The sequence below is a fragment of the Mus caroli genome, unplaced genomic scaffold, assembly GCF_978045245.1.
Source record: "Mus caroli unplaced genomic scaffold, Mus_caroli_1 scaffold_20, whole genome shotgun sequence".
Lineage (NCBI taxonomy): Eukaryota > Metazoa > Chordata > Mammalia > Rodentia > Muridae > Mus > Mus caroli.
Window position 1 is genome coordinate 56,896,588 of NW_028227275.1, and position 25,575 is coordinate 56,922,162.

At 45.8% G+C, this 25,575-nt stretch overlaps 1 protein-coding gene across 1 annotated transcript; it reads left to right on the top strand.

Annotated features, from left to right (window-relative positions):
- Positions 1-14,128: 14,128 nt before the first annotated feature.
- Positions 14,129-25,534, top strand: Rbm14 (RNA binding motif protein 14). The gene is made up of 3 exons (XM_021151193.2): positions 14,129-14,571; positions 22,450-23,914; positions 24,670-25,534. Exons 1-3 carry the CDS (start codon positions 14,235-14,237, stop codon positions 24,875-24,877), a joined length of 2,010 nt encoding a protein of 669 aa, XP_021006852.1. The 5' UTR covers positions 14,129-14,234; the 3' UTR covers positions 24,878-25,534.
- The last annotated feature ends 41 nt before the right edge of the window (positions 25,535-25,575 follow it).

Here is a 25,575-nt window from a genome sequence, read left to right on the forward strand (position 1 = left end):
TTCTGTGTTTCTGTGTCTCTGTGTTCTTTATTGGGCCTGGTGAGTAGAATCTCTCTGCTGTCTCTACCCAGAACCACCCCTTGGCTTTGGTACCAAACGAACTTTAAGTCTACATATATCCTGGGTATTCCTCATCCTCTTGAAGTCATTATAGTGGACCATAGCAGTCACATGTCTGTGTGTGATCTCCCTGGGTCCTTCACTATTAATGACTAGAACTAAAAGAACTCTTGACCTTTCCTGAGCCCCATGTCTCCAAGAAATCAGGGATCTAGCATTAGGTCCCATGGAAGGACTAGGGAAACCACAGTGGCCCTTTTTTTCCTCTTTTGTCAACTGAGTATCAGAAGAAAGCCGGGCCAAAAAGACACAGGAATGAAGCAGATCCTGGAGAGAACCTGAGAGCTGCTGCAAAGTTCTGGCTACCCTGCAGTCCTCAAGTTGGGTCACTGTAGAGCCAGCTTCTTCCTGTCCTGAGAGTCAAGAGGTGCACTTATGTCCCCCGGCAATGCATATCCCTTCTCTTTTAAGAACTTAATTTGTCTTGAGTTGATTTATTTTATTCATTTTGTGTGTACGTGTTGTGCCTGGCTATATGCATGCAGGTTTGCATGTGTATCTGCATACATGTTGTCATGGTTTGAATATTCTTGACTCAGGGGGTGGCAGTATTTGGAGGTATGGCCTTGTTGAGTAAGTGTGTCACTGTGGGCATGGGCTTTAAGACCCTAACCCTAGTTACCTGGAAGTCAGTCTTCTACTAGCAGCCTTCAGATGAAGATGTAGAACTCTCAGCTCCTCCTGCATGCCTGCCTAGATGCTGCCATGTTCCCACCTTGACAATACTGTACTGAACCTCTGAACCTGTAAGACAGCCAATTAAATGTTGTCATTTTTAAGGCTTGCCTTGGGCTCAGTGGTTAAGAGCACTAACTGCTCTTCTGATGGTCCTGAGTTCAAATCCCAGCAACCACATGCTGGCTCACAACCATCTGTGCTATACATCAAATAAATAAATCTTTTTTGTTTTGTTTTTGTTTTTGGTGTTTTTTTGAGTTTGTTTGTTTGTTTGTTTGTTTGTTTCAAGACAGGGTTTCTCTATATAGCCCTGTCTGCCTTGGAACTCACTCTGTAGACCAGGCTGGCCTTGAACTCAGAAATCTGCCTGCCTCTGCCTCCCAAGTGCTGGGATTAAAGTCATGTGCCACCACTGCCCTGGCATAAAATACATCTTAAAAAAACAAATTAAAAAATAATTTAAAAAGGCCGGGCGTGGTGGCACATGCCTTTAATCCCAGCACTTGGGAGGCAGAGGCAGGCGGATTTCTTGAGTTCAAGGCCTGCCTGGTCTACAGAGTGAGTTCCAGGACAGCCAGGGCTACACAGAGAAACCCTGTCTCGAAAAACAAACAAACAACCCCCCCCCCCCCCCGTGGAGAGAGCCTCGATTACAAGATGGTGCTGGCTTCTGCTGTGCCTAACTAGTAAACAAGCCTTGTGTGTAGGTGCGAGAGTGAATTCACGCCAAGTCACTGCCCATCTCGGGGCGTAGTAATGAGGTGATGGGCGAGCAACAAATCAGGTGCTGACACGCCTGACATGCCACGCTGAGGGCTATATAAGCAGCACCATTTTCCGGGTTCTGGGTCTTCCCTCCTGAAGAAGCAATAAAGCTTTTGCTGCAGAAGAATCCGGTCGTCCGAGTGTATTCTTGCAGGCGAGAACAATAGCTTGGGACACCCCCCCCCAAAAAAAAGACTTGCCTTTTTCATGGTGTCTGTTCACAGCAGTAAAATCCTAAGACAGAGGTTGGTACCAGGAGTGGGGTATTGCTGTGATAGGCCTGAATGTGCTTTTGCTGGGAAGAATGTGGATTTGGGGACTTTGGATTTGAAAGTGGTAGGATGCTTTAAATGGGGCTTAATGGGCCATACTAGTAGGAATATGGAAGACTTCGTTGCTGAGAGTGATTTGGACTGTGCAGTCCTGGCCCAAGAGGTTTCAGAGGAGAATTTCAGTGTGTGGCATAGAGACTGTTTATGGCATTTCAGTTTATGGCATTTTGGTGAAGAATGTGGTTGCTTTTTGCCCTTGTCTGAAGAGCCTACCTGAGGTAAAGTGATTTAAAAGGAAGTCTCGAAAAAAGCCCAGCAGAAACTTTATTCTCTGGTTAAATATCATGAAGAACATTTTGTACAAGCATAGTAAGCTTAGAAAGGAAAAATATAAAATATATAGTTCAAGTATTAAAGGGGGCACCAGAAAGTGAAATGGAGCTAAATCCTGTGTTCAGGGATATTAAATTCAATTAAGGGAATGGGCCTCTGGGGCTACCCTGCTAAATTTAGATCCAGGCATGGTGGCATGCACCTTTAATCCCAGGAGATAAAGCCAAGTAGATCTCTGAGTTCAAGGCCAACCTAGAACAGAGCAAGTTCTAGGTGAAGGAAATCTTAAATCCAACCTTGGTGGACCACACCATTAATCCCAATGCTCAGGAGAAATGCACGCAGATCTCTGAGTTCAAGGTTAATCTACAGAGCAAGATCCAGAGCAACCAAGCTTAGGTGGTGAAGGAGTTGGAAAACAGCCAGTGATAATAATAGAACAAGGGAGCCATGTCCCAGCTCCTGCAAGCAGCAGAACTTGGCAGATTCAGCCATGTGGCTCTGGCTTTAGAGTGTAAAATAGAAGAGACTACTGGGACAATTGATGCTGGTTAGCTGGAGCTAAGAAATTAGTGGTGATTAAAAAGAGACCATCATCACTGAGATGAAATCTTCTGGGAAGTGTTTACTGAGAGCACAAAGAAGCTGTGTTCCAGAGATAGCCAAGGTTGTACCTCGTGCTGCAGCTGTACTTAGTAATGTGTAAGAATCACCCGGGGTTGGAGGGCTGGAGAGATGGCTCAGCGGTTAAGAGCACCGACTGCTCTTCCAAAGGTTGTGAGTTCAAATCCCAGCAACCACATGGTGGCTCACAACCATTGTAATGAGATCTGATGCCCTCTTCTGGTGTCTCTGAAGCTACAGTGTACTTAGATATAATAATAAATAAATCTTAAACAAAACAAAAAAAAAGGAATCACCCACGTGTTACTGGCTTTGAAGGCATGAAGGGGTCATGAAGAGCGGCTGAAAAAAAAAAAAAAGAGTAGCTGAGGCTTGGCACTGTGAGAGGCCATGAAAGGCCATTGGTGAAGGTGCAGTTGCACTTGATGGCCCAAGACTGAAGGGGTCATGCAAAGAAGTTGAGGCTTGGCACCATGAAGAGAGCCTACGAGAGGCTATTGATGAAGCCTAGTTGCAGAGGAAGACCCCATCGTGTTGGAGATGCCAGTGCCATGGGATGACACCAAGAATGGCAGTGGCAGTGGAGTGGATCAACCTGAGCTTAGAATGCTACAGAGGGCAGAGCTGGAGAAGTGAGGCCAGCCTTTTGGAGGAACCCAGAAGATCATGTGTGGATCCCAGACACTGAAACAAGAAGCTGTAACATTTTGGGGACCCAAAAACATTCAAGATGCCAGAGCTGTGAGCTGTCTGCTGAGGAAAGCTGCTAACAGGGAGTGGATCCAGCTTAGGAGAAGGAACTTTTCTGCTGCTAACAACGATGAAAAAGGAGTGGAGATCTGAATATGGCTTTGACATCAGACATGGAGATGCTTGGAGTTTTCCCAGCTGGTTTCCTGTCTTGCCTTGGGTATCAGAGTTAAGTGATTGGATGAATCTCAGAAGAGACCTTGAACTTTGGACTTTTAACATTGTTGATACTGGGATTTGGACTTAAATGCTGGTCTCTTCTTAATCACCACTAATTTCTTAGCTCCAGCTAACCAATATGAGTTATATTCAGTGTTCTGGCTGCTTTCCATGTATGTCAGTTCATCACATATATACCTGATGCCCTTATTGGTCAATAGAGGGTAATAGATCTGGAAACTGGATTTACAGACAGTTTTGAATTGCCATATTGGTGTTGAACCTTGCTCTTCAGAAATAAAAATATATGTTTGTGATGGTTTGTATATCCTTGGACCAGGGAGTGGCACCATCTGAAGGTGTGGCCTGGTTGGAATAGGTGTGACCTGGTTGGAATGGGTGTGTCACTGTGGGTGTGGGTATAAGATCCTCACCCTAGTTGCCTGGAAGTCAGTCTTCCACTAGCAGCCTTTGGATGAAGACATAGAACTCTCAGCTCCTCCTGTGCCATGCCTGCCTGGATACTGCCATGCTCCCACCTTGATGATAATGGACTGAACCTCTGAACCTGTAAGCCAGCCCCAATTAAATTTTTTTTTTTTTTTATATAAGACTTGCCTTGGTCATGGTGTCTGTTCACAGCAGTAAAACCCTAACTAAGACAATGTTCTTAACCACTGAGTCATCTCCCCCTCCTTTTTTTTTTTTTTTTTTTTTTTTTTGTTGTTGTTTTTTGAGACAAGGTCTCATGTAGTCCAGGCTAGTCTCTGACTTCCTCCCTACAAGCTGAGGATGACTTTATACTCCAGGTCATCTCATTTCCACCTCCAAATGCTAAGATTACCTTGCCCTGGCCAAGAACCTGAGAGGCGCAAGTTCAGGACGATGTGGCTATGAACCTGAGGCTACATGGAGAAACTCCCAACAAAAATCCGTTCTTGGCCGATGGCTGCTAACTAGGAAACAGCATGTGGGTCTTTATTAGTTAATTATTTATTATTTATTTATTATATGTAAGTACACTGTAGCTGTCTTCAGACACTCCAGAAGAGGGAGTCAGTGAAAGACCCACAACGTGAGGACTCCCCCAAGTTCTGACTCAGGAGAGGCGACACCCCAAATCACACAAGAAACAGTCTTGCTGCAACTGCAAGAGGATTTTGATTCAAGAGCACTCTCGGGCCCACGATCATACACCACGCAGGGGTAGAGGACCTTGGCGCGCGAGTAGCTGAGTAAGGGGGTATTTAAAGGAAGAAACCACAACTCAAGGAGGTGGGGAGGGCGTTGTTGGAAAATACCAAAAATACCAGTTAAGAGTCACAAGGAAGTGCAAAGTCACAAATGTCACAAGGAATACCTATGACATTGTGAGGGTTATTTCTCAAGACAATTTCTTAGAGCCCCTAATGATAGCACATTTACATTGCAGGTTCCAGCAATGGGTCAGGGTGGGTCAGGGTGACTTTCTTTGAATGAACACTTTTTGAACCCAGGAAGCAGGTGGGTGGAGGAAGGAATGTCGCTATCTGTTTTATGACCAGCACCTGTAGCACTAAGCCACAAAGACCACACTCCCAAGCCTGAGCCTAAAAGCCTCGAATTTTGTTTTTACTTTGCAATACTTCTTCATCAGATCTTGTTACAGATGGTTGTGAGCCACCATGTAGTTGCTGGAATTTGAACTCAGGACCTTCGGAAGAGCAATCGGTGCTCTTGACCACTGAGCCATCTCTCCAGCCCAGGCTTGCCTGTTCTTGACAGAGCAGCTTTTATGATTGTGTGAGCTGCCAGACTTTGTCCCTTTTGATTTGAGCTGGGCAGTGGTTTACAGTTGGCCTGGAGTTGGAGCCTCCTGGCTCTGTTCCCAGTTCCCCGATCTGGCAGTGTCAGACCTCGGACCCTGTTCCTTCTCGCTGTTCTGCTTGTTGTTTTTCATCTCTCCTTGGGTCCAGGGAGCCAATCTTGTAAAGCTTGTGACCCAAGATCTCTTTCCCCACTTTCTGGACATTTGCATGTGAAAGGAAATAAAACTTAAGACATGTGATTCATGTAATTTATGTCAAATAGCCCAAAGAGTTTTTGTGAGCTTTGATACCTGGGGCTGAGAACATAGCAGAACAGGCCAGGTCATTCCCGGGCAGGCCCATTGTTACATGTCCTGACTGGCCTAGTGCCTCCCTATCTCCTGCCCTTCTGACAGTCTGTTGATGTTTAAATGGACCGATCAGGTGAAATCTCGCCAATTCCTCCCCCAGCCCCACCCCTTTTCTATAAAAGTCCCTAGCTTCCAAGCCTTGGGTAGAAACCACTGTCTCCTGCGTGAGATACGTTTTGAATCGGAGCTCTGCCATTATGGCTCCACCCTGTGGTCCACACCTCTGTCTCCTGCTGGAAATACGTGTCGGCAGGAACTCCGTCATTAAACCTCATGCTTTTACATCAAGATGGTCGTCTGTTCGTGATTCTTGGGTGCACGCCAAATCGGGAATTGAGTGGGGGTTTCCCCACTAGGTTCTTTCATATGCACTCTTGTTTATGGTTACCCTTGCAAGAAAAGTGAGCTACTAAATGTAGCTGAAAAAAAAACACATTTAATTTACATTAAATTAATGATTAATTTCCAATTAATCATTCCCCAGTGTCTACAGGGTTTCCATTCAGGACCCTAGTAGGATATTAAAATTCATAGATGCTCAAGTGCATATATAAAATGGTAAGATATTTATTTGCACTGAACCTCTGTATGCCCTTTAATATTTATTCCAGACAGGATCTGACCGTGTAGCCCTGGCTAGCCAGGAACTTGCTATATAGACCAAGCTGGGCTCAGATTCACAGAGACTCACTTGCTTCACCTCCCAAGAGCAGGGGCAGGTGTGTGCCGGTGCTCTCAGTCGGACTCCGCACTGAGAGTTGACTTTTTTGCTCAACATGTTTTTAGAAACTTTTCATTCTGGACCTCCCCCCACATTAAGTTATACGACCCCGTATATAAGGTTTGACTCACAGTTCAAGAAGCTTTTCTTTAACTCATTATCACACCCAGTAACATAGATGCTTTTTATGTAAATGTTAGCATGCCTTGTTAGTTTTTTCCTGGGGTTTCGAGGATTTCACATGGGAGTGCTGGGTGTTTGCATCCTTCCCACCCACCCTTCTGGAATGTTATCAATCTGTGGTTGGCTGAATCTGTGTGTTACGGTTAGTAGTATTTGGGGGTTTATACCCCACCTCTGATCATTTAGTTCCCAAATAAAAGACAAAACTTTTATATTCATAACAAGCCTTAAAGACTAGAGGTGGGCAGATATCAGCCCTTACACTAGTTGGTCTACTTTTCTGTCAGCAATCTTGAGATATTCACTTGCCATGTTCTGACCAAGCCTGTTCCCGCTCAGTCAGTCAACAGGTTCTCCAGTGCAGGAGCAAGGATTGAAAAGAAAGAGACAACTTGACAAAGCTGCAGCATGACCCCAGTCAATTCTGAGACTGAAGCCAGGTTTAACTTTTTCCAACCCGCTTTTATACCATTTTCCTTACATGCAAGTGTTATGGGGGAGCAGTACAAGGGACTAGCAAGGCAGTAAGCAAAGCCCTGTGATCACTCTCATGACAGTCCTTTCCAAGGGCTTGTCAGAATGACCAAAATACCTCAGCCCAGATTTTTGTCCAAGCCCAAAATCCTATTCTTGCCTGAAGCCTACTTCTCTTGTTCCACCCTAAGATTAAAATTCCTGCCTGATCCTACTTCCCTATTTTAGCCTAAAGTTAGGTTCTTGCTTGAACTTACTTCCTTGTCATGGCGTAATGTCAGATTCCTGCCTGAAGCCCATTTCCCTGTCCTTGGCCAATGTCAGATTCCTGCCAAGTGGTCCCCCACAGGCTCTCCACAATGTTCCACCTGGGCTGCTCTTACTCCAACAGGCCAGCTGTCTTAGTGTTTTACTGCTGTGAATGGACACCATGACCAAGGCTAGTCTTATAGGACAACATATATTTGGGACTGGCTTACAGGTTCAGAGGTTCAGTCCATAATCATCAAGGAGGGAGCATGGCATCATCCAGGCAGTCATGGTGCAGGTAGAGCTGAGAGTTCTACATCTTCATCTGAAGGCTGCTAGAAGACTGACTTCTGACTTCCCGGCAGCTTGGGTGAAGGTCTTAAGCCCTTGCAAACAGGGACACACCTACTCCAACAAGGCCACATCTCCTACTAGAGCCACTCCCTCTTCCAAGCACATACATACCATCACATTCCACTCCCTGGACTTCACAGGCTTGTTCAAACATAGGAGTTTATGGGGGGGAGGGGGCGCAACACCTAAACAAAGCATAATGCAAAATACACTTAGTCCAACTTCCAAAGTCCCCATAGCCTAGAGCAGTATCAACAATGTTAAAAGTCCAAAGTTCAAGGTCTCTTCTGAGATTCATCCAATCACTTAACTCTGATCCCCAAGGCAAGACAGGAAACCAACTGGGCAAACTCCAAGCATCTCCATGTCTGATGCCAATATTCAGATCTCCACTCCTTTTTCATCGTTGTTAGCAGCAGAAAAGTTCCTTCTCCTAAGCTGGATCTACTTCCTGTTAGCAGCTTTCCTCAGCAGATTTTACACACATACACACACACACATACACACACACATATACACATATACACACACATACACACACAAACACACACACACAAACACATACACACAAACACACACACATACACACGCACACATACACACATACACATACACACACACACACACATACACACACACATATACACATACACATATACACATATACACACACATACACACACAAACACACACACACAAACACATACACACAAACACACACACATACACACACACACATACACACACACACATACACACACACACATACACACACACACACATACATGAATGACAGGGTTTCTCTGTGTAGCCCTGGTTGTCCTGGAACTCACTCTGTAGACCAGGCTCAGAAATCTGCTTGCCTCTGCCTCCCAAGTGCTGGGATTAAAAGCATGAGCCACACTGCCCAGCTTGAACCATTTATTTTTTATTTTTCCTTTCTCAGCTTGCTATGCTTGTTTAAAATGCTCTTCCTGAGACTTAACCAGAGAACAAAGGCTATAATGAGTGTTTCTGAGACTTCCTTTCTCAAGGCATTTAATTTGAGTCTCTTCCCCTAGTCTCAGGCAAACTCTTCAGACAAGGGCAAAAAGTAGCCAGATTCTCTCTCTCTCTCTCTCTCTCTCTCTCTCTTTCTAAGATTTATTTATATATATGTATATGAATACACTGTTGCTGTCCTCAGACACACCAGAAGAGGGCATCAGATCCCATTACAGATGGTTGTGAGCCACCATGTGGTTGCTGGGAATTGAACTCAGGACCTTTGGAGGAGCAGACAGTGCTCTTAACCACTGTGCCATCTCTCCAGCCCAGTAGCCAGATTCTTTATCAAAATATCACACAAAAGCAGTCTCTAGGCCACATAGTGAAATTCCCCCCCCTGAAACCTCTTGGGCCAGTTCTGCACGATTCAAATCATTCTCAGTAACAAAGTCTTCCATAGCCCTACTAGCATAGCTCTTTAAGCTCCATTTAAAGCATTCCTCTGCTTTCCAAATCCAAAGTCCCAAAATCCACATTCTTCCCAGCAAAATCATGGTCAGGACTATCACAGCAATATCCCACTCCCGGTACCATCTTCTGTCTTAGGGTTTTACTGCTGTGAACAGACATCATGACCAAGGCTAGTCTTATAAAGGACAACATATATTTGGGGCTAGCTTACAGGTTCAGAGGTTCAGTCCATTACCATCAAGGTGGGAGCAGGGCAGCATCTAGGCAGGCACAGTGCAGAATGAGCTGAGAGGTCTATATCTTCATGTGAAGGCTGCTAGTAGAAGACTGGCTTCCGGGCAGGTCGGAAGAGGGTCTTAAAGGTCATCCTCATAGTGACACAGTTTCTCCAACAAGACCCACCCCTCCTAATGGCGCCACTCCCTGGATCAGGCATACACAAACCATCAGGCCATGGTCCCTTCTTCCTCGTCTTTTCTCATGTATCCGCCTCAGATTCCCAAGCTCTGGAACCAAAGCCCTGCCTACTCTCCCTAAACATCTTTATTCAACCAACAGTTCTAAATTAAGGAGCATGGTTTGCAGGACAAAACCTGGCATATGTGAGAATTTGCTCTTCTTGAGATGCAGAATTTAGCATTCAATCCATAGTAACAGAGCAGACCTCAACACTGTGTAAAACTCAGTTTATTTCATTTAGAAACAAAGCATTTTCACTAAACACATTGAATTGAATTGTATTCACCATTTTGGAAAGCACTGCCAGAGGTAAGATGGCAATAAAAACTAGTCAATTAGCATTTTCTTTCTTTTCTTGTTTTTTGTTTAAAGATTTTATGTGTATGAATATTTTGCCTGCAAGCATATACCTTTATACCACATACAGGCTTGGTGCCACAGATCCCCTGGAACTGGAGTTACAGACTTGTGAGCTGCCATGTTGGTGCTGGAAACTGAGTGCAGGCCCTCTAGAAGACCCTTTGCTCCTAACCACTGAGGAATTTCTTCAGTCCCTCAATTTGTATTTAACCATAAAGATCATATTTCACAAAAAACACTTCACATGACATATGCATTATTAGAAATGCCTTTCAAGGGGGCTTGCCTAGAAACATCTTTGGGCTTATTTCTACTGTTTAATAATGGTTATGTGTTTGTACAGGTAATGATAGGCTCAGTATGAAGGTGAGGGTTCTGTCTACTGAAGTCATTCTGGATGACAGAAACCTTAGCTGTTCACTATCAGCCGAAGGACAGCACTTCGAACTTTCATTGGCCAGAGTGAGTCACATAGCCATACCTAACTTGGGTAAAGTCTTTGACACACCTTTGATCTAGGAGAAAGGGGCTTAAACATTGTGTGTGTACAATCATACATATATACATATGTATATATGTATCTTTTTTGCATGGGGGGGGCGGGAAGTAGGTGTTTGTAGAATTTCAAGAACAACACAAAGGAATCAGTTCTTTCCCTCCACCATTTTGGTCTTGGGAAGTAAACTCAAGTCATCAGACAGGTTGTAGCCATCCATATCCACTGAGACACTTCACTGGCCCTAACGGGACTTTATTTTTTTTTTTTTATTTTTTAAATATTTTTATTACATATTTTCCTCAATTACGTTTCCAATGCTATCCCAAAAGTCCCCCATAGCGCCCCCCACTTCCCTACCCACCCATTCCCATTCTTTTGGCCCTGGCATTCCCCTATATTGGGGCATATAAAGTTTGCAAGTCCAATGGGCCTCTCTTTCCATTGATGGCTGACTAGGCCATCTTTCGATACATATGCAGCTAGAGACAAGAGCTCCGGGGTTCTAGTTAGTACATCATGTTGTTCCAACAATAGGGTTGCAGATCCCTTTAGCTCCTTGGGTACTTTCTCTAGCTTCTCCATTGGGAGCCCTGTGATACATCCAATAGCTGACTGTGAACATCCACTCCTGTGTTTGCTAGGCCCCAGCATCGTCTCACAAGAGACAGCTATATTTGGGTCCTTTCAGCAAAATCTTGCTAGTGTATGCAATGGTGTCAGAGTTTAGAAGTTGATTATGGGATGGATCCCTGGATACGGCAGTCTCTAAATGGTCCATCCTTTCATCACCGCTACGAACTTTGTCTCTGTAACTCCTTCCCTGGGTGTTTTGTTCCCAATTCTAAGAAGGTGCACAGTGTCCACACTTTGGTCTTCATTCTTCTTGAGTTTCATGCGTTTAGCAAATTGTATCTTAAATCTTGGGTATCCTAAGTTTTGGGCTAATATCCACTTATCAGTGAATACATATTGTGTGAGTTCTTTTGTGATTGTGTTACTTCACTCAAGATGATGCCCTCCAGGTCCATCCATTTGGCTAGGAATTTCATAAATTCATTCTTTTTAATAGCTGAGTAGTACTCCATTGTGTACTAACGGGACTTTAAATCAGGGCTGCTTCTTCTCTTTTTTTTTTTTTTTCATGAGGCTCCTTATATAAGGTACAGAAAATAAGTATTAAAATTAAACATTAATAACAAATTAGAGATACATTTACTCAAAACAATTTTTGCTTACAACTTTTTGATTTCATGTGCATGCGCATACTTAGGTCATCAGAGTGACAGTAAGTACCCTTACCAACTGAGATAGGTCATTGTCCCTCAAAGGATACTTGTACACTCATGTTCTACATTATCCAAAATGGCTGCAGTTTCAACATAACCAAAGTGCCCACTCCTGAAGCAATGGACCGAGAAACGTGGTATACAAGCAATAAAATATCCTGCCTTAAAATGAAAGGGAATTTTGATACACTACAATGTAAAGCTTGAAGACAAATATTTGTATAATATACTTCTGTGAAGTACCCCAAATACCCAAATTTATGGAGAGAAAGTCAAATGTTGGTTTCAAGGGACTGGAGAGAGCGGGTGCTGGGGATTACTGTTAATCGGCACAGCATTTCAGCTGAGGAAGGTGAAACTATCGTGGAGGTGGATGGTACTGTGTTTGTACAATGGAAAAGTACTTGATAGCACAGACCGTGCACTTGGACATGGTTAAAATGATTCATTTTATGTTATATATTCATCTTTGTTGTGGAGCTGTTTCCTCCTAATTGTAAAGTGCTTTTATTGAAGGAAAGGGGAGCTCACATGAACAAGAAACCCATAAAGGGATGGAGAGATGGCTTAGCAGTTGAGTACAGAACAGCCGGGCGTGGTGGCGCACGCCTTTATCAGGATCTGACGCCCTCTTCTGGCTTCCACAGGCACTGCATGCACGTGGTATATGAATACATACAGGCAAACATTCATACACACAAAACATTAAAAGCCGCCAAGATTCTCCAAGGTTATTTGTTTATTTGACATAGGGTCTCACATATCCCAGGCAGTTTGGGATGACTTTCAACTTTTGACCCTTAAAGCTGTGAGTAGAGCAGTGGGCTGCTTTGTCCCGTTCTTTTGAAACTTTTTAGTTTTGTTTGTTTTGTTTTTCGAGACAGGGTTTCTCCGTGCAGTCCTGGCTGTCCTGGAACTCACTCTGTAGACCAGGCTGGCCTCGAACTCAGAAATCCACCTGCCTCTGCCTCCCAAGTGCTGCGATTACAGGCATGGCTTAAATTTTTTTTTAAAGATTTATTTATTATTATATCTAAGTATACTGTAGCTGTCTTCAGATGTACCAGAAGAGGGCGACAGATCTCATTATCGATGGTTGTGAGCCACCATGTGGTTGCTGGGATTTGAACTCAGGACCTTCGGAATAGCAGTCGGTGCTCTTAACCACTGAGCCATCTCTCCAGCCGTTTTAAAATTTAAAGTTATTTTATGTGTGTGGGTGTTTTGCTTGTTTCTCAGTGTACCACAGATGTGCAATGGCCAGTTCTCTTGGAACTGGAATTAGCTGGTTTGTAAGCCCCCGTGTTGGTGCTGGGAATAGAACTCAAGTTTTCTGGAAAAGCAGCAAGCTCTCTTAACCAGTGAGCAGCCCCTCTAAGTTTTTGTTGTTTTTTTAAAGACAGGGTCTCTCTATATCCCTGCCTATCCTGGATCTCACTATGTAGATCAGGCTGGCCTCGAACAAATTTCTCTCTCTCGCTTGCTTCCTGGTTGCTGGGATTAAAAGGGTGCCCACCACTCCTGGCCCCCTCCTCATATTTTTTTAAGATCCAACTTTTGGCTTCCTCAGGATTACTGCTCGTGTACTTCATGGAACATCATATTGTGATAAACTTCATGCATACAATAAATGGTCAGCATCGTAATTCTCGAAATTCCATCAGGTTGAGACAGACAGACGCTCAATATTCACTGTCTGCAAAATCCTCCAGAGCCTAAGCAACCCCAAGTTGCAAAGAACGAGTTACAGTCCCCTCAGATCTCCAAGCGTATAGTGTCGGGGGCCAATCCCAGACTAAAAGGGGTTTGTCCTGGCTTCTCCTCCGGGCGCGGCCTTACCGCAGACACTGAGGCTGCCATCACAACACCCGGGGTTTGGCTGAGGCAGCTCGAACAGAGGTGCCCCGACTTCCCTAAAGAACAAAGTTTTCCTTGGGGCCCCGCCGGGACGCCACACCCTGGCCGGAGGTAGGTCTTCCGACTAGGCCTCTGCGGACTCGGCCGGAGCGCGCCTCCCCGTCCCCAGCCCTCCTTTCCCCTCCCCCCGACGGTGGCGGTTGGTCGCGCGCCTCTACGCCTTTTCCACCCCCTCCGTTAACAAGGGGCTCCAGGCCCTTTGGGATTGGCTGCGTCAAAGGACATCTGCTCTCAACCACTTTGATTGGCTGATATCCGCGCGCGATGCAGCCTCCAATTGGTTAGGTTAGAGCGCCTGCGCGGCGGGGTTCTCGGTCGCCAGCCATTCCTGTGGAGGACTGCGGGTCGTTCGGACGTTTTGCCTGTCGCTGTAGGAGAGGTCCTGTCTCTCCGAGAAGGCGGTTGCGGCGGCAAAATGAAGATTTTTGTGGGCAATGTCGATGGGGCAGATACCACGCCGGAGGAGTTGGCAGCTCTCTTCGCGCCCTATGGCACGGTCATGAGCTGCGCCGTCATGAAACAGTTTGCCTTCGTGCACATGCGCGAGAACGCTGGCGCGGTGCGCGCCATCGAGGCCCTGCATGGCCACGAGCTGCGTCCAGGTCGCGCGCTCGTGGTGGAGATGTCGCGCCCGAGGCCCCTGAACACTTGGAAGATTTTCGTGGGCAATGTATCGGCTGCATGCACAAGTCAGGAATTGCGCAGCCTCTTCGAGCGCCGTGGACGCGTCATCGAGTGTGACGTGGTAAAAGGTAACGCGGGAGCGCGCTCGGGGGAGGGGACACGCGCGGTGCTCTCTGCCTCTTAGCCACGCCCCTCACTCTGGGGTTGGTCCTCAGGGTTGGGAATGATGGGGGAGTGTGCGGGAGCGGGGCCTAAGGTGCTGGGGGCGAGTTGGGTAGAGCCACCCTTCTCCCTTGCGGTCCAAGCAACATTCATCAAGTGGGAGGAGTCGGCTCCGGGCGGGTGCAGTGGCCACTGCAAGCCGAAGCCTCGGGGCTGGGGACGCGCCAGAGATTTGCGAGTGTGCGGGGTTGGGAGGAGGCGCCTTTTCCTGGTTGCATGAGCTTGGCACCAAAATGAAATGGAAAGGGAAGGAAGGGCACCAACCGGGTTATGGAGCGGGGAAAAGAGTTCGCCACTTCCCCACTTCCTCTCCAGACATTGGTCAGATCGAGGGAAAAGGGAAAAGGTTGGGTTGAAGCCCCAAGGCGGCTCTGGGGTTCCTTCCCGATGAATGCTCCCAGGGCGGAAGGTAGCGGGGCCCTTGGTGGTTTCTCGGGTTCGGGCTTTTTTAGTTTTGTCTGGAATGAAATCTGCTTGTGGGTATGGGAGGGGCCTCTTCCGAACCCCTTTGACCTTTCAGTATTTGATGGGTTAGCCTTGGCGGTTTTGTGCTTTTTAATTCTTTTCCTCCACCCTCCACTTTGTGTTGGGTTTTACAGCTTAACAAGTGGAAGCCCCGGGTTTCTGCGTTATTTTTGCATGTAAAAGGGGGCTATTAAGTCTCCCTCAGTAGCACTTTACTTGCTAAGCTGGTGCCTCAGGGCACAGATGTTTTATTAGCTTGGTGAGATTGCAAAGGGGAATGCTCTGGCTTTGGTTGGGGGGGGGAGGGCGTTGAGAGGGGCGTGTGAGATTTCTATTAAACTTGGTTTTAACACCATCTATTCAGTTAGTACTTTTTATTGCTTGAGTAATTCTTAGGACAGCTCGCTTAGTTTGCTATTTCCTTTGAGGAAATGTATCTTTTTCAGACCCTGTTGATTTTCATATGCTGGGGTTTTATCTCTTTATCTTTCAAATACCTGCTTTTTTATGTTGGCAAGATTTTATGAGACACCCAGACCCATGTGGGTTTCACTGATGAGAGTTAACTTTGCCCTGTCATTTTCAACAGTGCACTCTGGGAGTTGAGGCCTTGTTTATTCCCTAGTTCTGCTGCTGTTGGATTCATATCTGCTTGTGCCTTGTAAGGAATTTTGAGGACAGGAACTAAATGTGGGTATAGGTGCTTGCTCATTCTCATCCAAGGGTTCATTTGCTGTTCTGGAAAGTCACATCTTTTGGGCCATTCCTTGTCTTTTCAAAGAGGGGGGTGAAGGGTCATAGGATGTGCATTAATAGGAACAAATGTTTGTTCTGTCTTAATACTGCATTCTGTTTTCTTCAATTCAGGTTATATCTGGAATCTGACTTTACTGCAAACTTTAAGCAGGCTGTGCGATTTATGGGTTTTTGCTTCTGTTTAGTGTAAACGAGTGGGAAAGGTCTCAGTTTGGGTACTTGGTCAGCAAATGCATGGGATGTATGAGTTTTTATGAGAGTCTCAATTGACCTATCTAGTTTCTTTTGTAGTTCTTAGGTAGTCTGGATGGTAGAGTGGGAGTAGAATTCAGTACCTGAGGGGACAGACTCCTTTGGAATTTGTATGGTTCAATAAGCTTTTCTCAGATGGTAGGCCAGAAATTTGCTTGAATTTGTTTGGGACTGGCAGTCAGTGACAGGGTGGTGGTTGGGATGTAGAACTAGATTCTCTGTGAGAGAAGGTTATGTGCACGTCTTTCCTTTTGAAAACATATTTATAGCAGAACTACACTCTAGACTGATACGACACAGACTCTATCCTTTGCTGTAAGAGATTTGGTGAGATTTGAACATACTTCTACTGATGCCGGTATCTCAGTTGGGGTGACAGGCTTTCAGGTTGGAAGTGGAGTAGAAGAGATCGGCTTCTGAATTTTGCTATCAATAGCTTGCTCATTGTGGGAGGGGAGGGAGCTGAGGATGGGCATTTGGTTGAGGCTGTCAGGGCTTGAAAAGTGCAGAAGCTTGGTGTTAAATCGATGGCCAGCTCTGGTATAGTTCACAGGAAAAAACAATCGTAGTAGCTTGGTTGGTTACTTGGGCTTTGGTATGATTTGTAGAACAAAATCTCCATAGCAGCAATGATAACTATTCTCCACAGCTATATACTACTAGATATTCAAAGATGAACAGTTTCAGGAATCATACAGGTGTCAACGGAGGGTTGAATATCAGATAAGAAAAATACAGCCATTCTTCCTGTGTGTGTGTGTACACACACACACACACACACACACACAGCTTTGTTAATTTAAGTTGAAAGTATTTAGTTTTATTTGGGAAAACTTTTGGTACTCTTGTCTTTTTTGTACTTTTGGTAGTCTTGTTGCTAGAGTCAAAACACCATAGAAAGTCCTGAGAAAAACTTGTCTGTTTGCTCGTTTGTTTGTTTGTTTATTTATTTATTTATTTATGAGACAGTGTTTATGTGTGTAGCTCTGGCTGCCCTGGGAATTGGAGATTGCCTGCCTCTGCCTCCCTAGCATTGAGATTACAGGAGTGCAATATCACTGAGCCCAGCTTACTATTCTTAATGTAGTGGTTTCTCTGAAGTAGTTCTCCATGCAGGTGGGTCTTTGAAGTTCTTCATTGCCCCATTAGTCTTTTGAGTGTCTTTGACAGGTCTGAGTTTGACTTACTGCAATGAGTCTTAGGTCTCATCAACTAGGTAACTTAGACTCCCTGGCCTTGTACTGAGCTACATCTTCTGTATACACACACACACACACACACACACACACACACACACACACACACCTTTTAGATCTATTTTATGCGTATGAGTGCCTGTATTTATGTATGTGCATTGTGTGTATGCTTGATGCCCACAGAGGTCAGGATGGTCAGGAGGGGTGGTGGAGGGAACTGATTCTGGATTCTCTGCAACAGTTGCAGGTGTTCTCAAAGGCTGCATCTTTCCAGTCTCCCTTGCTTTTTTGAAACAGTGTCTTACACAGTCCAGGCTGAACTTGCTGTGTAGCTGAGGATGGCCTTGAAGTCCTGATCTCAATTGCCTCTACCTCTTATGAGCTGGTATTTCAGGTGTGTACCTCCATGCCCACCTCACACTCCCTTCTAATATCAGGCTTAGAAACTTCCTGATTGAAAATGACTATTTGTATCAGAGGCCCTCCCTCATGAGAGCTCATTTGGGTAGTCATTTGAACTAACTCATTTGAAAGTATTGTTCCTCTTTCCCCTCTCTTATTTTCTCCCCTCCTTCTTGCTTTTATTTATTTATTATTATTATTTTTTTGTGGTGTGGTAGTGCAGTCAAACCAAGGGCCTTATACTTGTCATATATACACTATCCAGTTCTTAAATTTCTTTTGTTGCAGTGGGCTCCCCCTCCCCCTGCCTTCCCCGGTGGTCTCACTGTGCAGCACTGGTTTTCTTGGAATTCACTGTGTATAACTTGCTGGTCTTGAACTCAGAGATCCACAAGTGCTGGAATTAAAGGTATATATGCCACTATGATCAACCAATTCTTTAAATTTTCTGATTTGCCACGTGTTTTATTTATTTATTTTAATTTATTTATATACTTTTTTTTTTTCCTCGAGACAGGGTTTCTCTGTGTAGCCCTGGCTGTCCTGGAACTCACTCTGTAGACCAGGCTGGTCTTGAACTCAGAAATCCGCCTGCCTCTGCCTCCCGAGTGCTGGTATTAAAGGCGTGTGCCACCACTCCCGGCTATATACTTTGGAAAATGTAGGAATGCTCTGTCTGCATGTACAAACTGCACGTCAGAAGAGGACTCATCCCTTTTATAGACAGATGTGAGCCACCTTGTAGTTGCTGGGAATTAAACTCTGGACCTCTGGAAGAGCAGCCAGTGTTCTTTGAACCATCTCACCAGCTCACGACTTATTTTAAACAGGGCCTTGCTGAGTAATTTAGGTTGGCATCCAATCTCTGGTCCTCCTTGTCTTTCCTCCTGATTGCTACCATATGCTGGGTAGCACTTGGCCTTTTAAACTCAAAACCAGGTATGAGGTGTAGATGGGATATCTAATTTCTCTTGTAAATCCATTGAAATTTTTGTTAGATGGTTTTCCTAGCTCATTTTTGAATAGAATGATAAACAGGTGGGTGTTCATGGTGGTACACAGGATTTATTATTATTTTTCTTATTATGTTTGTATGTAGAATCTAGAAGTAGAGGGCATTAGATCCCCTGGAATTATAGGGAGTTGTGAACATGCAGAACATGCTCTTAACCACCAGCCGGACATGGTGGGGCACGCCTTTAATCCCAGCACTCGGGAGGCAGAGGCAGGCAGATTTCCGAGTTCGAGGCCAGCCTGGTCTACAGAGTGAATTCCAGGACAGCCAGGACTACACAGAGAAACCCTGTCTTGAAAAAGACCAAAACAAAACAAAAACAAAAACCAAAAAACCCAAACACACACACACACAACCTAGCTCCCATTCCATGCCTTTAATTTCAGCACTTGGGAGTCAGGCAGGCAGATCTATGTGGGTTGGAGGCTATTCTTTTTTTTTTTTTTAAAGATTTATTTATTTATTTATTTATTTATTTATTTATTTATTTATTTATTATATGTAAGTACACTGTAGCTGTCTTCAGACACTCCAGAAGAGGGCGCCAGATCTCGTTACGGATGGTTGTGAGCCACCATGTGGTTGCTGGGATTTGAACTCCAGACCTTCAGAAGAGCAGTCGGGTGCTCTTAACCCACTGAGCCATCTCACCAGCCCTGGAGGCTATTCTTAATCTAGGTATATATATATATATATATATATATATATATATATATATATATATATATATATATATATATATAGTTCTAGGACAGCCAGAGCTACATAGAACTATATATATATAGTTCTAGGACAGCCAGAGCTACATAGTGGGGGATAAAACAAATCAAGAAAAAAATAAGGTTCCTTTGTCCTTCACAGAGTTTGTTTCCACCTTACCTTCCTGCCCCATCTGTCTTTAAGCTCTAGCTATCTTGATGTTTTCTCTTAATTTTGACTGGGTGTTCCTATTTGTCATTACATTGTCCTGGTTGAGGGCAAGTTCAGTCTTTTAAAAACATTTGCTTATTTGTCTATGTATTTATTTTGAGGCAGTGCCTCCTCACTTTGTAGCTCTTGCTGGTCTCTAACTCATCTTCTGTCTACCTCACCTCCTAAGTGCTGGGCTTGTAGGCAAGCTTTACGATTCCTGATCTCTCTGTTTTTATAGAAATCTTAGACCACAACTGCTATTTTTAGCTGATTCATCCCAAGTGGAGATGAGTAATCAAAGGACAATTGAAATGTCCAGTGGCTACATGGATGGTTTACCTTTCAAACTTGGGGTCACTGAAGACTATCATTTGTTGAACTCGGCACATCAAACTTGGCATTCACCTTTTTTTTTTTAATTAAATTAAGCCAGGCATAGTGCTCCACACCTTTAATCCAGTATTTACTTGGAAGACAGGCAGGGGGAATCTGATTTGGAGACCAGCCTGGTCTACATAATTATAGGATATCCAGAACTACATAGTGAGAGCCTGTCTCAAACCCTCCCTCCCCACAAAAAATAGATTATTTCTTGTGTATGAATATTTTTGCCTGCATGTATATGTACCTACACAGGTCATAAGTGAGTGGGGGATTTTTGGGAACTGGAATTATATATATGTAAGTGGTTGTGAGCCTCTCTGTGGGTGCTGAGAACCCAGCCTGGATCCTGTGTGAGAGAACCAGTGCTCTTTTCTACTGCTGACCCAACTCTCTTGCCTCATTTTGGCCTTTTACCGTGGTAAGCAGCTTTTAGGTTATAATGTAGCATTATGTTTTTTTTTTATTAGAGATTAAAAATAATATTTTCTAGGGAAATAAACCTGGTTAGTTTAGGTTTGAAGAACTGTCACGACTCCACTATCATCCTTCATCTATTTAAACCTCACAAGGCATTTCTGTCTTCTTACTTGAACTTTAACTTGAGGTTGGCAGGATAAACTTTTCCTGTAGGGAAATAAATAGAAGTTCTCTAAGGTCACCTAAATAGTCAGTGATGGGTGGATCTAATACAGCTGGGCCTTTGAATTTCTAGTCCAGGATCATTCACATTATACTGCACTTGGTTTTTTTTTTTTTTTTGGTTTTTCAAGACAGGGTTTCTCTTTATAGCTCTGGCTGTCCTGGAGCTCACTTTGTAGACCAGGCTGGCCTCGAACTCAGAAATCCGCCTGCCTCTGCCTCCCGAGTGCTGGGATTAAAGGCGTGCGCCACCACGCCCGGCTGCACTTGGTTTTTGTCTTTTATTTCTTTGGAGGTTTCATTGTCTTCAACCTAGGAGATGACTTGTTGTAAGTGAACAGTTTAGACAAGGCATCTCAGAATAAGAGCCCTAAAAGGAGAGTATTTGTTTGGAGGTGTTTGGGTGTCATCTCTAATAATCTGTTTTATAAAAATGGAACCTTAGTCCATCCAGATAATTTTTTTATTTCTTAAATTGATATGACAGAAATTGGATCCTAGCTGTTGAATGCCTTAAAGTAGCCACAAGTCCAAAGTGGAGTTAAGTGCAGAGCCTTGTCTCTCAGATAGGTTCTGATCATTGCTCCTCAGACCCTGCTGATGGGACTATGAGAGTTTGTGGTATGGATGGTACCAAGAATTTCTTCCCCTTTATTAAAGTTTTCCCTATGTTGTAAGTGATTAGAGTTCTCAGATCAGTACCATGTCTGTGACTTTCTCCCAACACAACTTACTCAGGTCTTTAATGAGAGAGCCTAGGTAGGTGGCTGGTGGTATTACTCAGTCGTGCTAGGGGCACATGGGAGACCCTTCCTATGCTAATCCCACCCCTCCCCCCAAAGCATGCCACTTACAGTAAACCTGAAAAAGCAGTAAATAGTCTTCTAAGGGGAAGGTATTCTTCTGTCCCTAAAAGAGGAAATAGAGGGAATAATGTGGGATTATATCTATTCTCTTATCTTATTGACACTCATAGGTCCTAGCTTCTGTGCAAGGTAGCATTTTTAGAAATATTACAGAGACCTGTCCATGGACTTCTCAGGATAAAGACTGATGAAACAGAGGGGCATGGAAGAGTTAGCTGGGCGTTGGCATTGATTGATTTACAGAAAGCTACATAAAAACATTGATCATACTTGCCTGAAAGAGAAGACAGTGGTCTTTTCCTTAAAGGATTGTTGAGACTTGTGTATGAAGTGACTGAAAACTGGAAAGTAGTGTGAACGGGGAAGGTTACACTGGAGGGATTTGTGATTGCTTCTCGCAGTCACTCTGCCTTTACTAAATGCACCTAGACTGAGAAGTGAGTCACACCAAAATGTGAGTGTTTCCTAGTTAGTGTTTTATGCTCTTAGCTTTAGAGGTGAGCAGTAAGCAGGATTATTAGCTGTGCTTGAATTGAGAAAATGGAGTAATTGAGTCATCTAGGAATGCTTTCTGTTTGCTTGCTGGTTTATATTTATAGCCGCTGTGAAGATTTTTATCCTGAGTTCGTCTTTGCTTTTTCCTTTTCTCACCAGAAAGTTAGTTGGTTGAGGTGGCAGGGGAACAGAGAAGGACAAAGTTAAAGGTGGCTGACTGCTTGAAACAGTCAAACATTTGGTGACACATCAGCCACACTTCATGGCATACATAGAGGAGGGCTTAGAGAGACCTGGATGTAGCTGGCAACAGCTGGGTGCTGTTGTGTGTCCAGTTTGGGACCCACTAGGTAGCATGCCCTGCCCCCCTAATTGCTAACCCTCTGTCTGCTGCTTTATCAGACTACGCGTTTGTTCACATGGAGAAGGAAGCAGATGCCAAAGCCGCCATCGCGCAGCTCAACGGCAAAGAAGTGAAGGGCAAGCGCATCAACGTGGAACTCTCAACCAAGGGGCAGAAGAAGGGGCCTGCCCTGGCTATCCAGTCTGGGGACAAGACCAAGAAACCAGGGGCTGGGGACACAGCATTCCCTGGAACTGGTGGCTTCTCTGCCACCTTCGACTACCAGCAGGCTTTTGGCAACAGCACTGGTGGCTTTGATGGGCAAGCCCGTCAGCCCACACCACCATTCTTTGGTCGCGACCGCAGCCCCCTGCGCCGTTCACCTCCTCGAGCTTCTTATGTGGCGCCTCTGACGGCCCAGCCAGCCACCTACCGGGCCCAACCCTCAGTGTCTCTGGGAGCTGCATATAGGGCCCAGCCTTCCGCCTCTTTGGGTGTCGGCTATCGGACTCAGCCCATGACAGCTCAGGCAGCTTCTTACCGTGCTCAGCCCTCTGTCTCCCTTGGGGCCCCATACAGGGGTCAGCTGGCTAGCCCTAGTTCCCAGTCTGCTGCAGCTTCCTCGCTTGGCCCATATGGTGGAGTCCAGCCCTCAGCCTCAGCCCTTTCCACTTATGGGGGTCAGGCAGCTGCAGCTTCTTCGCTTAACTCCTATGGGGCTCAGGGCTCCTCCCTTGCTTCCTATGGTAACCAGCCATCCTCTTATGGCGCCCAGGCTGCCTCTTCGTATGGGGTTCGTGCGGCTGCTTCTTCCTATAACACACAGGGAGCAGCTTCTTCCCTAGGTTCCTATGGGGCTCAAGCAGCCTCCTATGGTGCCCAGTCTGCAGCCTCCTCACTGGCTTATGGAGCCCAGGCAGCGTCTTACAGTGCCCAGCCCTCAGCCTCTTACAGTGCCCAGTCTGCCCCATATGCTGCACAACAGGCTGCTTCTTATTCTTCCCAGCCTGCTGCTTATGTGGCACAACCAGCCACAGCTGCTGCCTATGCTAGCCAGCCAGCTGCCTATGCTGCACAAGCCACTACCCCAATGGCTGGTTCCTATGGGGCTCAACCAGTTGTTCAGACCCAGCTGAATAGCTATGGGGCTCAAGCATCTATGGGCCTGTCAGGCTCATATGGAGCTCAGTCTGCTGCTGCGGCCACTGGCTCCTATGGTGCGGCAGCTGCTTATGGGGCTCAGCCTTCTGCCACCCTGGCAGCTCCTTACCGCACTCAGTCATCAGCCTCATTGGCTGCTTCCTATGCTGCCCAGCAGCATCCCCAGGCTGCTGCCTCCTACCGTGGCCAGCCGGGCAGTGCCTACGATGGGACAGGCCAGCCGTCAGCAGCCTACCTGTCTATGTCCCAGGGGGCCGTTGCCAACGCCAACAGCACCCCGCCGCCCTATGAGCGTACTCGCCTCTCCCCACCCCGGGCCAGCTACGACGATCCCTACAAAAAGGCTGTCGCCATGTCAAAAAGGTACTGTATGCCCCCCCGCCTCAGCCCCCAGCTGGGGCTTAGGGCAAGGGGCTGAGGTTGGCATGGGAGGGAAACAGGAGCCATTGGCCCCTCCCTTGGTCTTACTTCTATGGGATGTCCAAAAGCCATGAGGGTGAGTGTCTGAACAGTTCTGGCCATCAGGATTTAGGTGGGGCATAGTGCTCAGCCTGGGGTGATACCAACAAACTTAGGGCCAGGAAACGTCATCATTCTAGGAGATCCCGATGAACCGATGGAGCCACGTTTTGCAGGATTGGCTCATAGATTTTTCCCACTGTCTGAAGGATCCTTAAACTCACTCCCTTGTTCTGGTTTTGGTGGGATGGATGTGAAAGAAAGTAGTCCTTTTGGCACTCACTGGCTGAAGGCAAGCTTATGAGGTGCGTCCACCCTGGGAAGTTGGGGACCCTACTTTCGTCCGTCGTTCTGTTGATAAACCAAGGTCTTTTTGTGCAGGGCCCATGAGTGGGAATAGCTTGTTTGGGAATGTAGACCAGGACTCACCTTGGCTGGTTTGGAAGGGAGCTTCAGCAGAGGGCTTGGTTTCCCACTGACCTGAAGAACCCAGGTTGGTTCCTTGACCTGGATAGTATGATGAGCCTTCTGACAGGGACACCAACTGTTTGAGACAAGTCTGGTATACCCTCCCTGTCCCCAATGGCATCTCCCCTAGGCCTACCTGGAGCCCTCCCCTCAACTGTCTCATTCACCAACTGTCTTCTTCTCTCGACTAGGTATGGTTCCGACCGGCGTTTAGCCGAGCTCTCTGATTACCGCCGTTTATCAGAGTCGCAGCTTTCGTTCCGCCGCTCGCCGACAAAGTCCTCGCTGGATTACCGTCGCCTGCCCGATGCCCATTCCGATTACGCACGCTATTCGGGCTCCTATAATGATTACCTGCGGGCAGCTCAGATGCACTCTGGCTACCAGCGCCGCATGTAGGGCCGTCCTGGGGATGGGGCACCACAGGAAGGGAGAGAGAGGAAGAGGTAGGGTAGGGTGCAGACCCAGGTTATCACCACCCTCTCTCATCCCTCTCCCAGTGGTGGCTCTATCATGTGGGCCCTCCCCAGGAGAGGACCCTTTTGTGTTTGGCAGTAGCCTGCTTTGTTCCTTTGCCTCAGCAGCACATCTTGCTACTGGCTTTAGATCTGTGGTTTTCCCTCTACCCAGCCATCTCCCCAGAATGGGAATTTCTTTTATATTTTTATTTTTTCCTGGCTCCCTTTTATTTTTGTGCGCGATCCTTAAGGTTGTTTGGAGGTCATACACCCGACAGCTGAGGTCAGGCGGCGCGTTTTTCTTTTTAGATGTGAGGGAGGCCAGGAAAGGGTTACTTTAGCTATTTCCTATGTGCCCAGCTATGCCAGCAGTCCAGGGGGCCCTGACTGTCCTTCTGTAGAGACTGTTGAGACTGAGATCCTGTTGGGACAGTCAGTTGTGTCCAAGTCCCCGCTTACCACTGATGTTTTAGCTGATGGTGACTGGCATAGTCCCAATTCCCTATCTCTCCAAGTAGGTGGTGTTAGAAATCTTAATTCTTTTCCCTTCTTTTGTATGGACTACAAATAAAACTTGGGGCGATTCGTGGTTTGGAAACCTGGTTGTCATTGTCTTGATTGCACTGTCAGGTGAGCCAG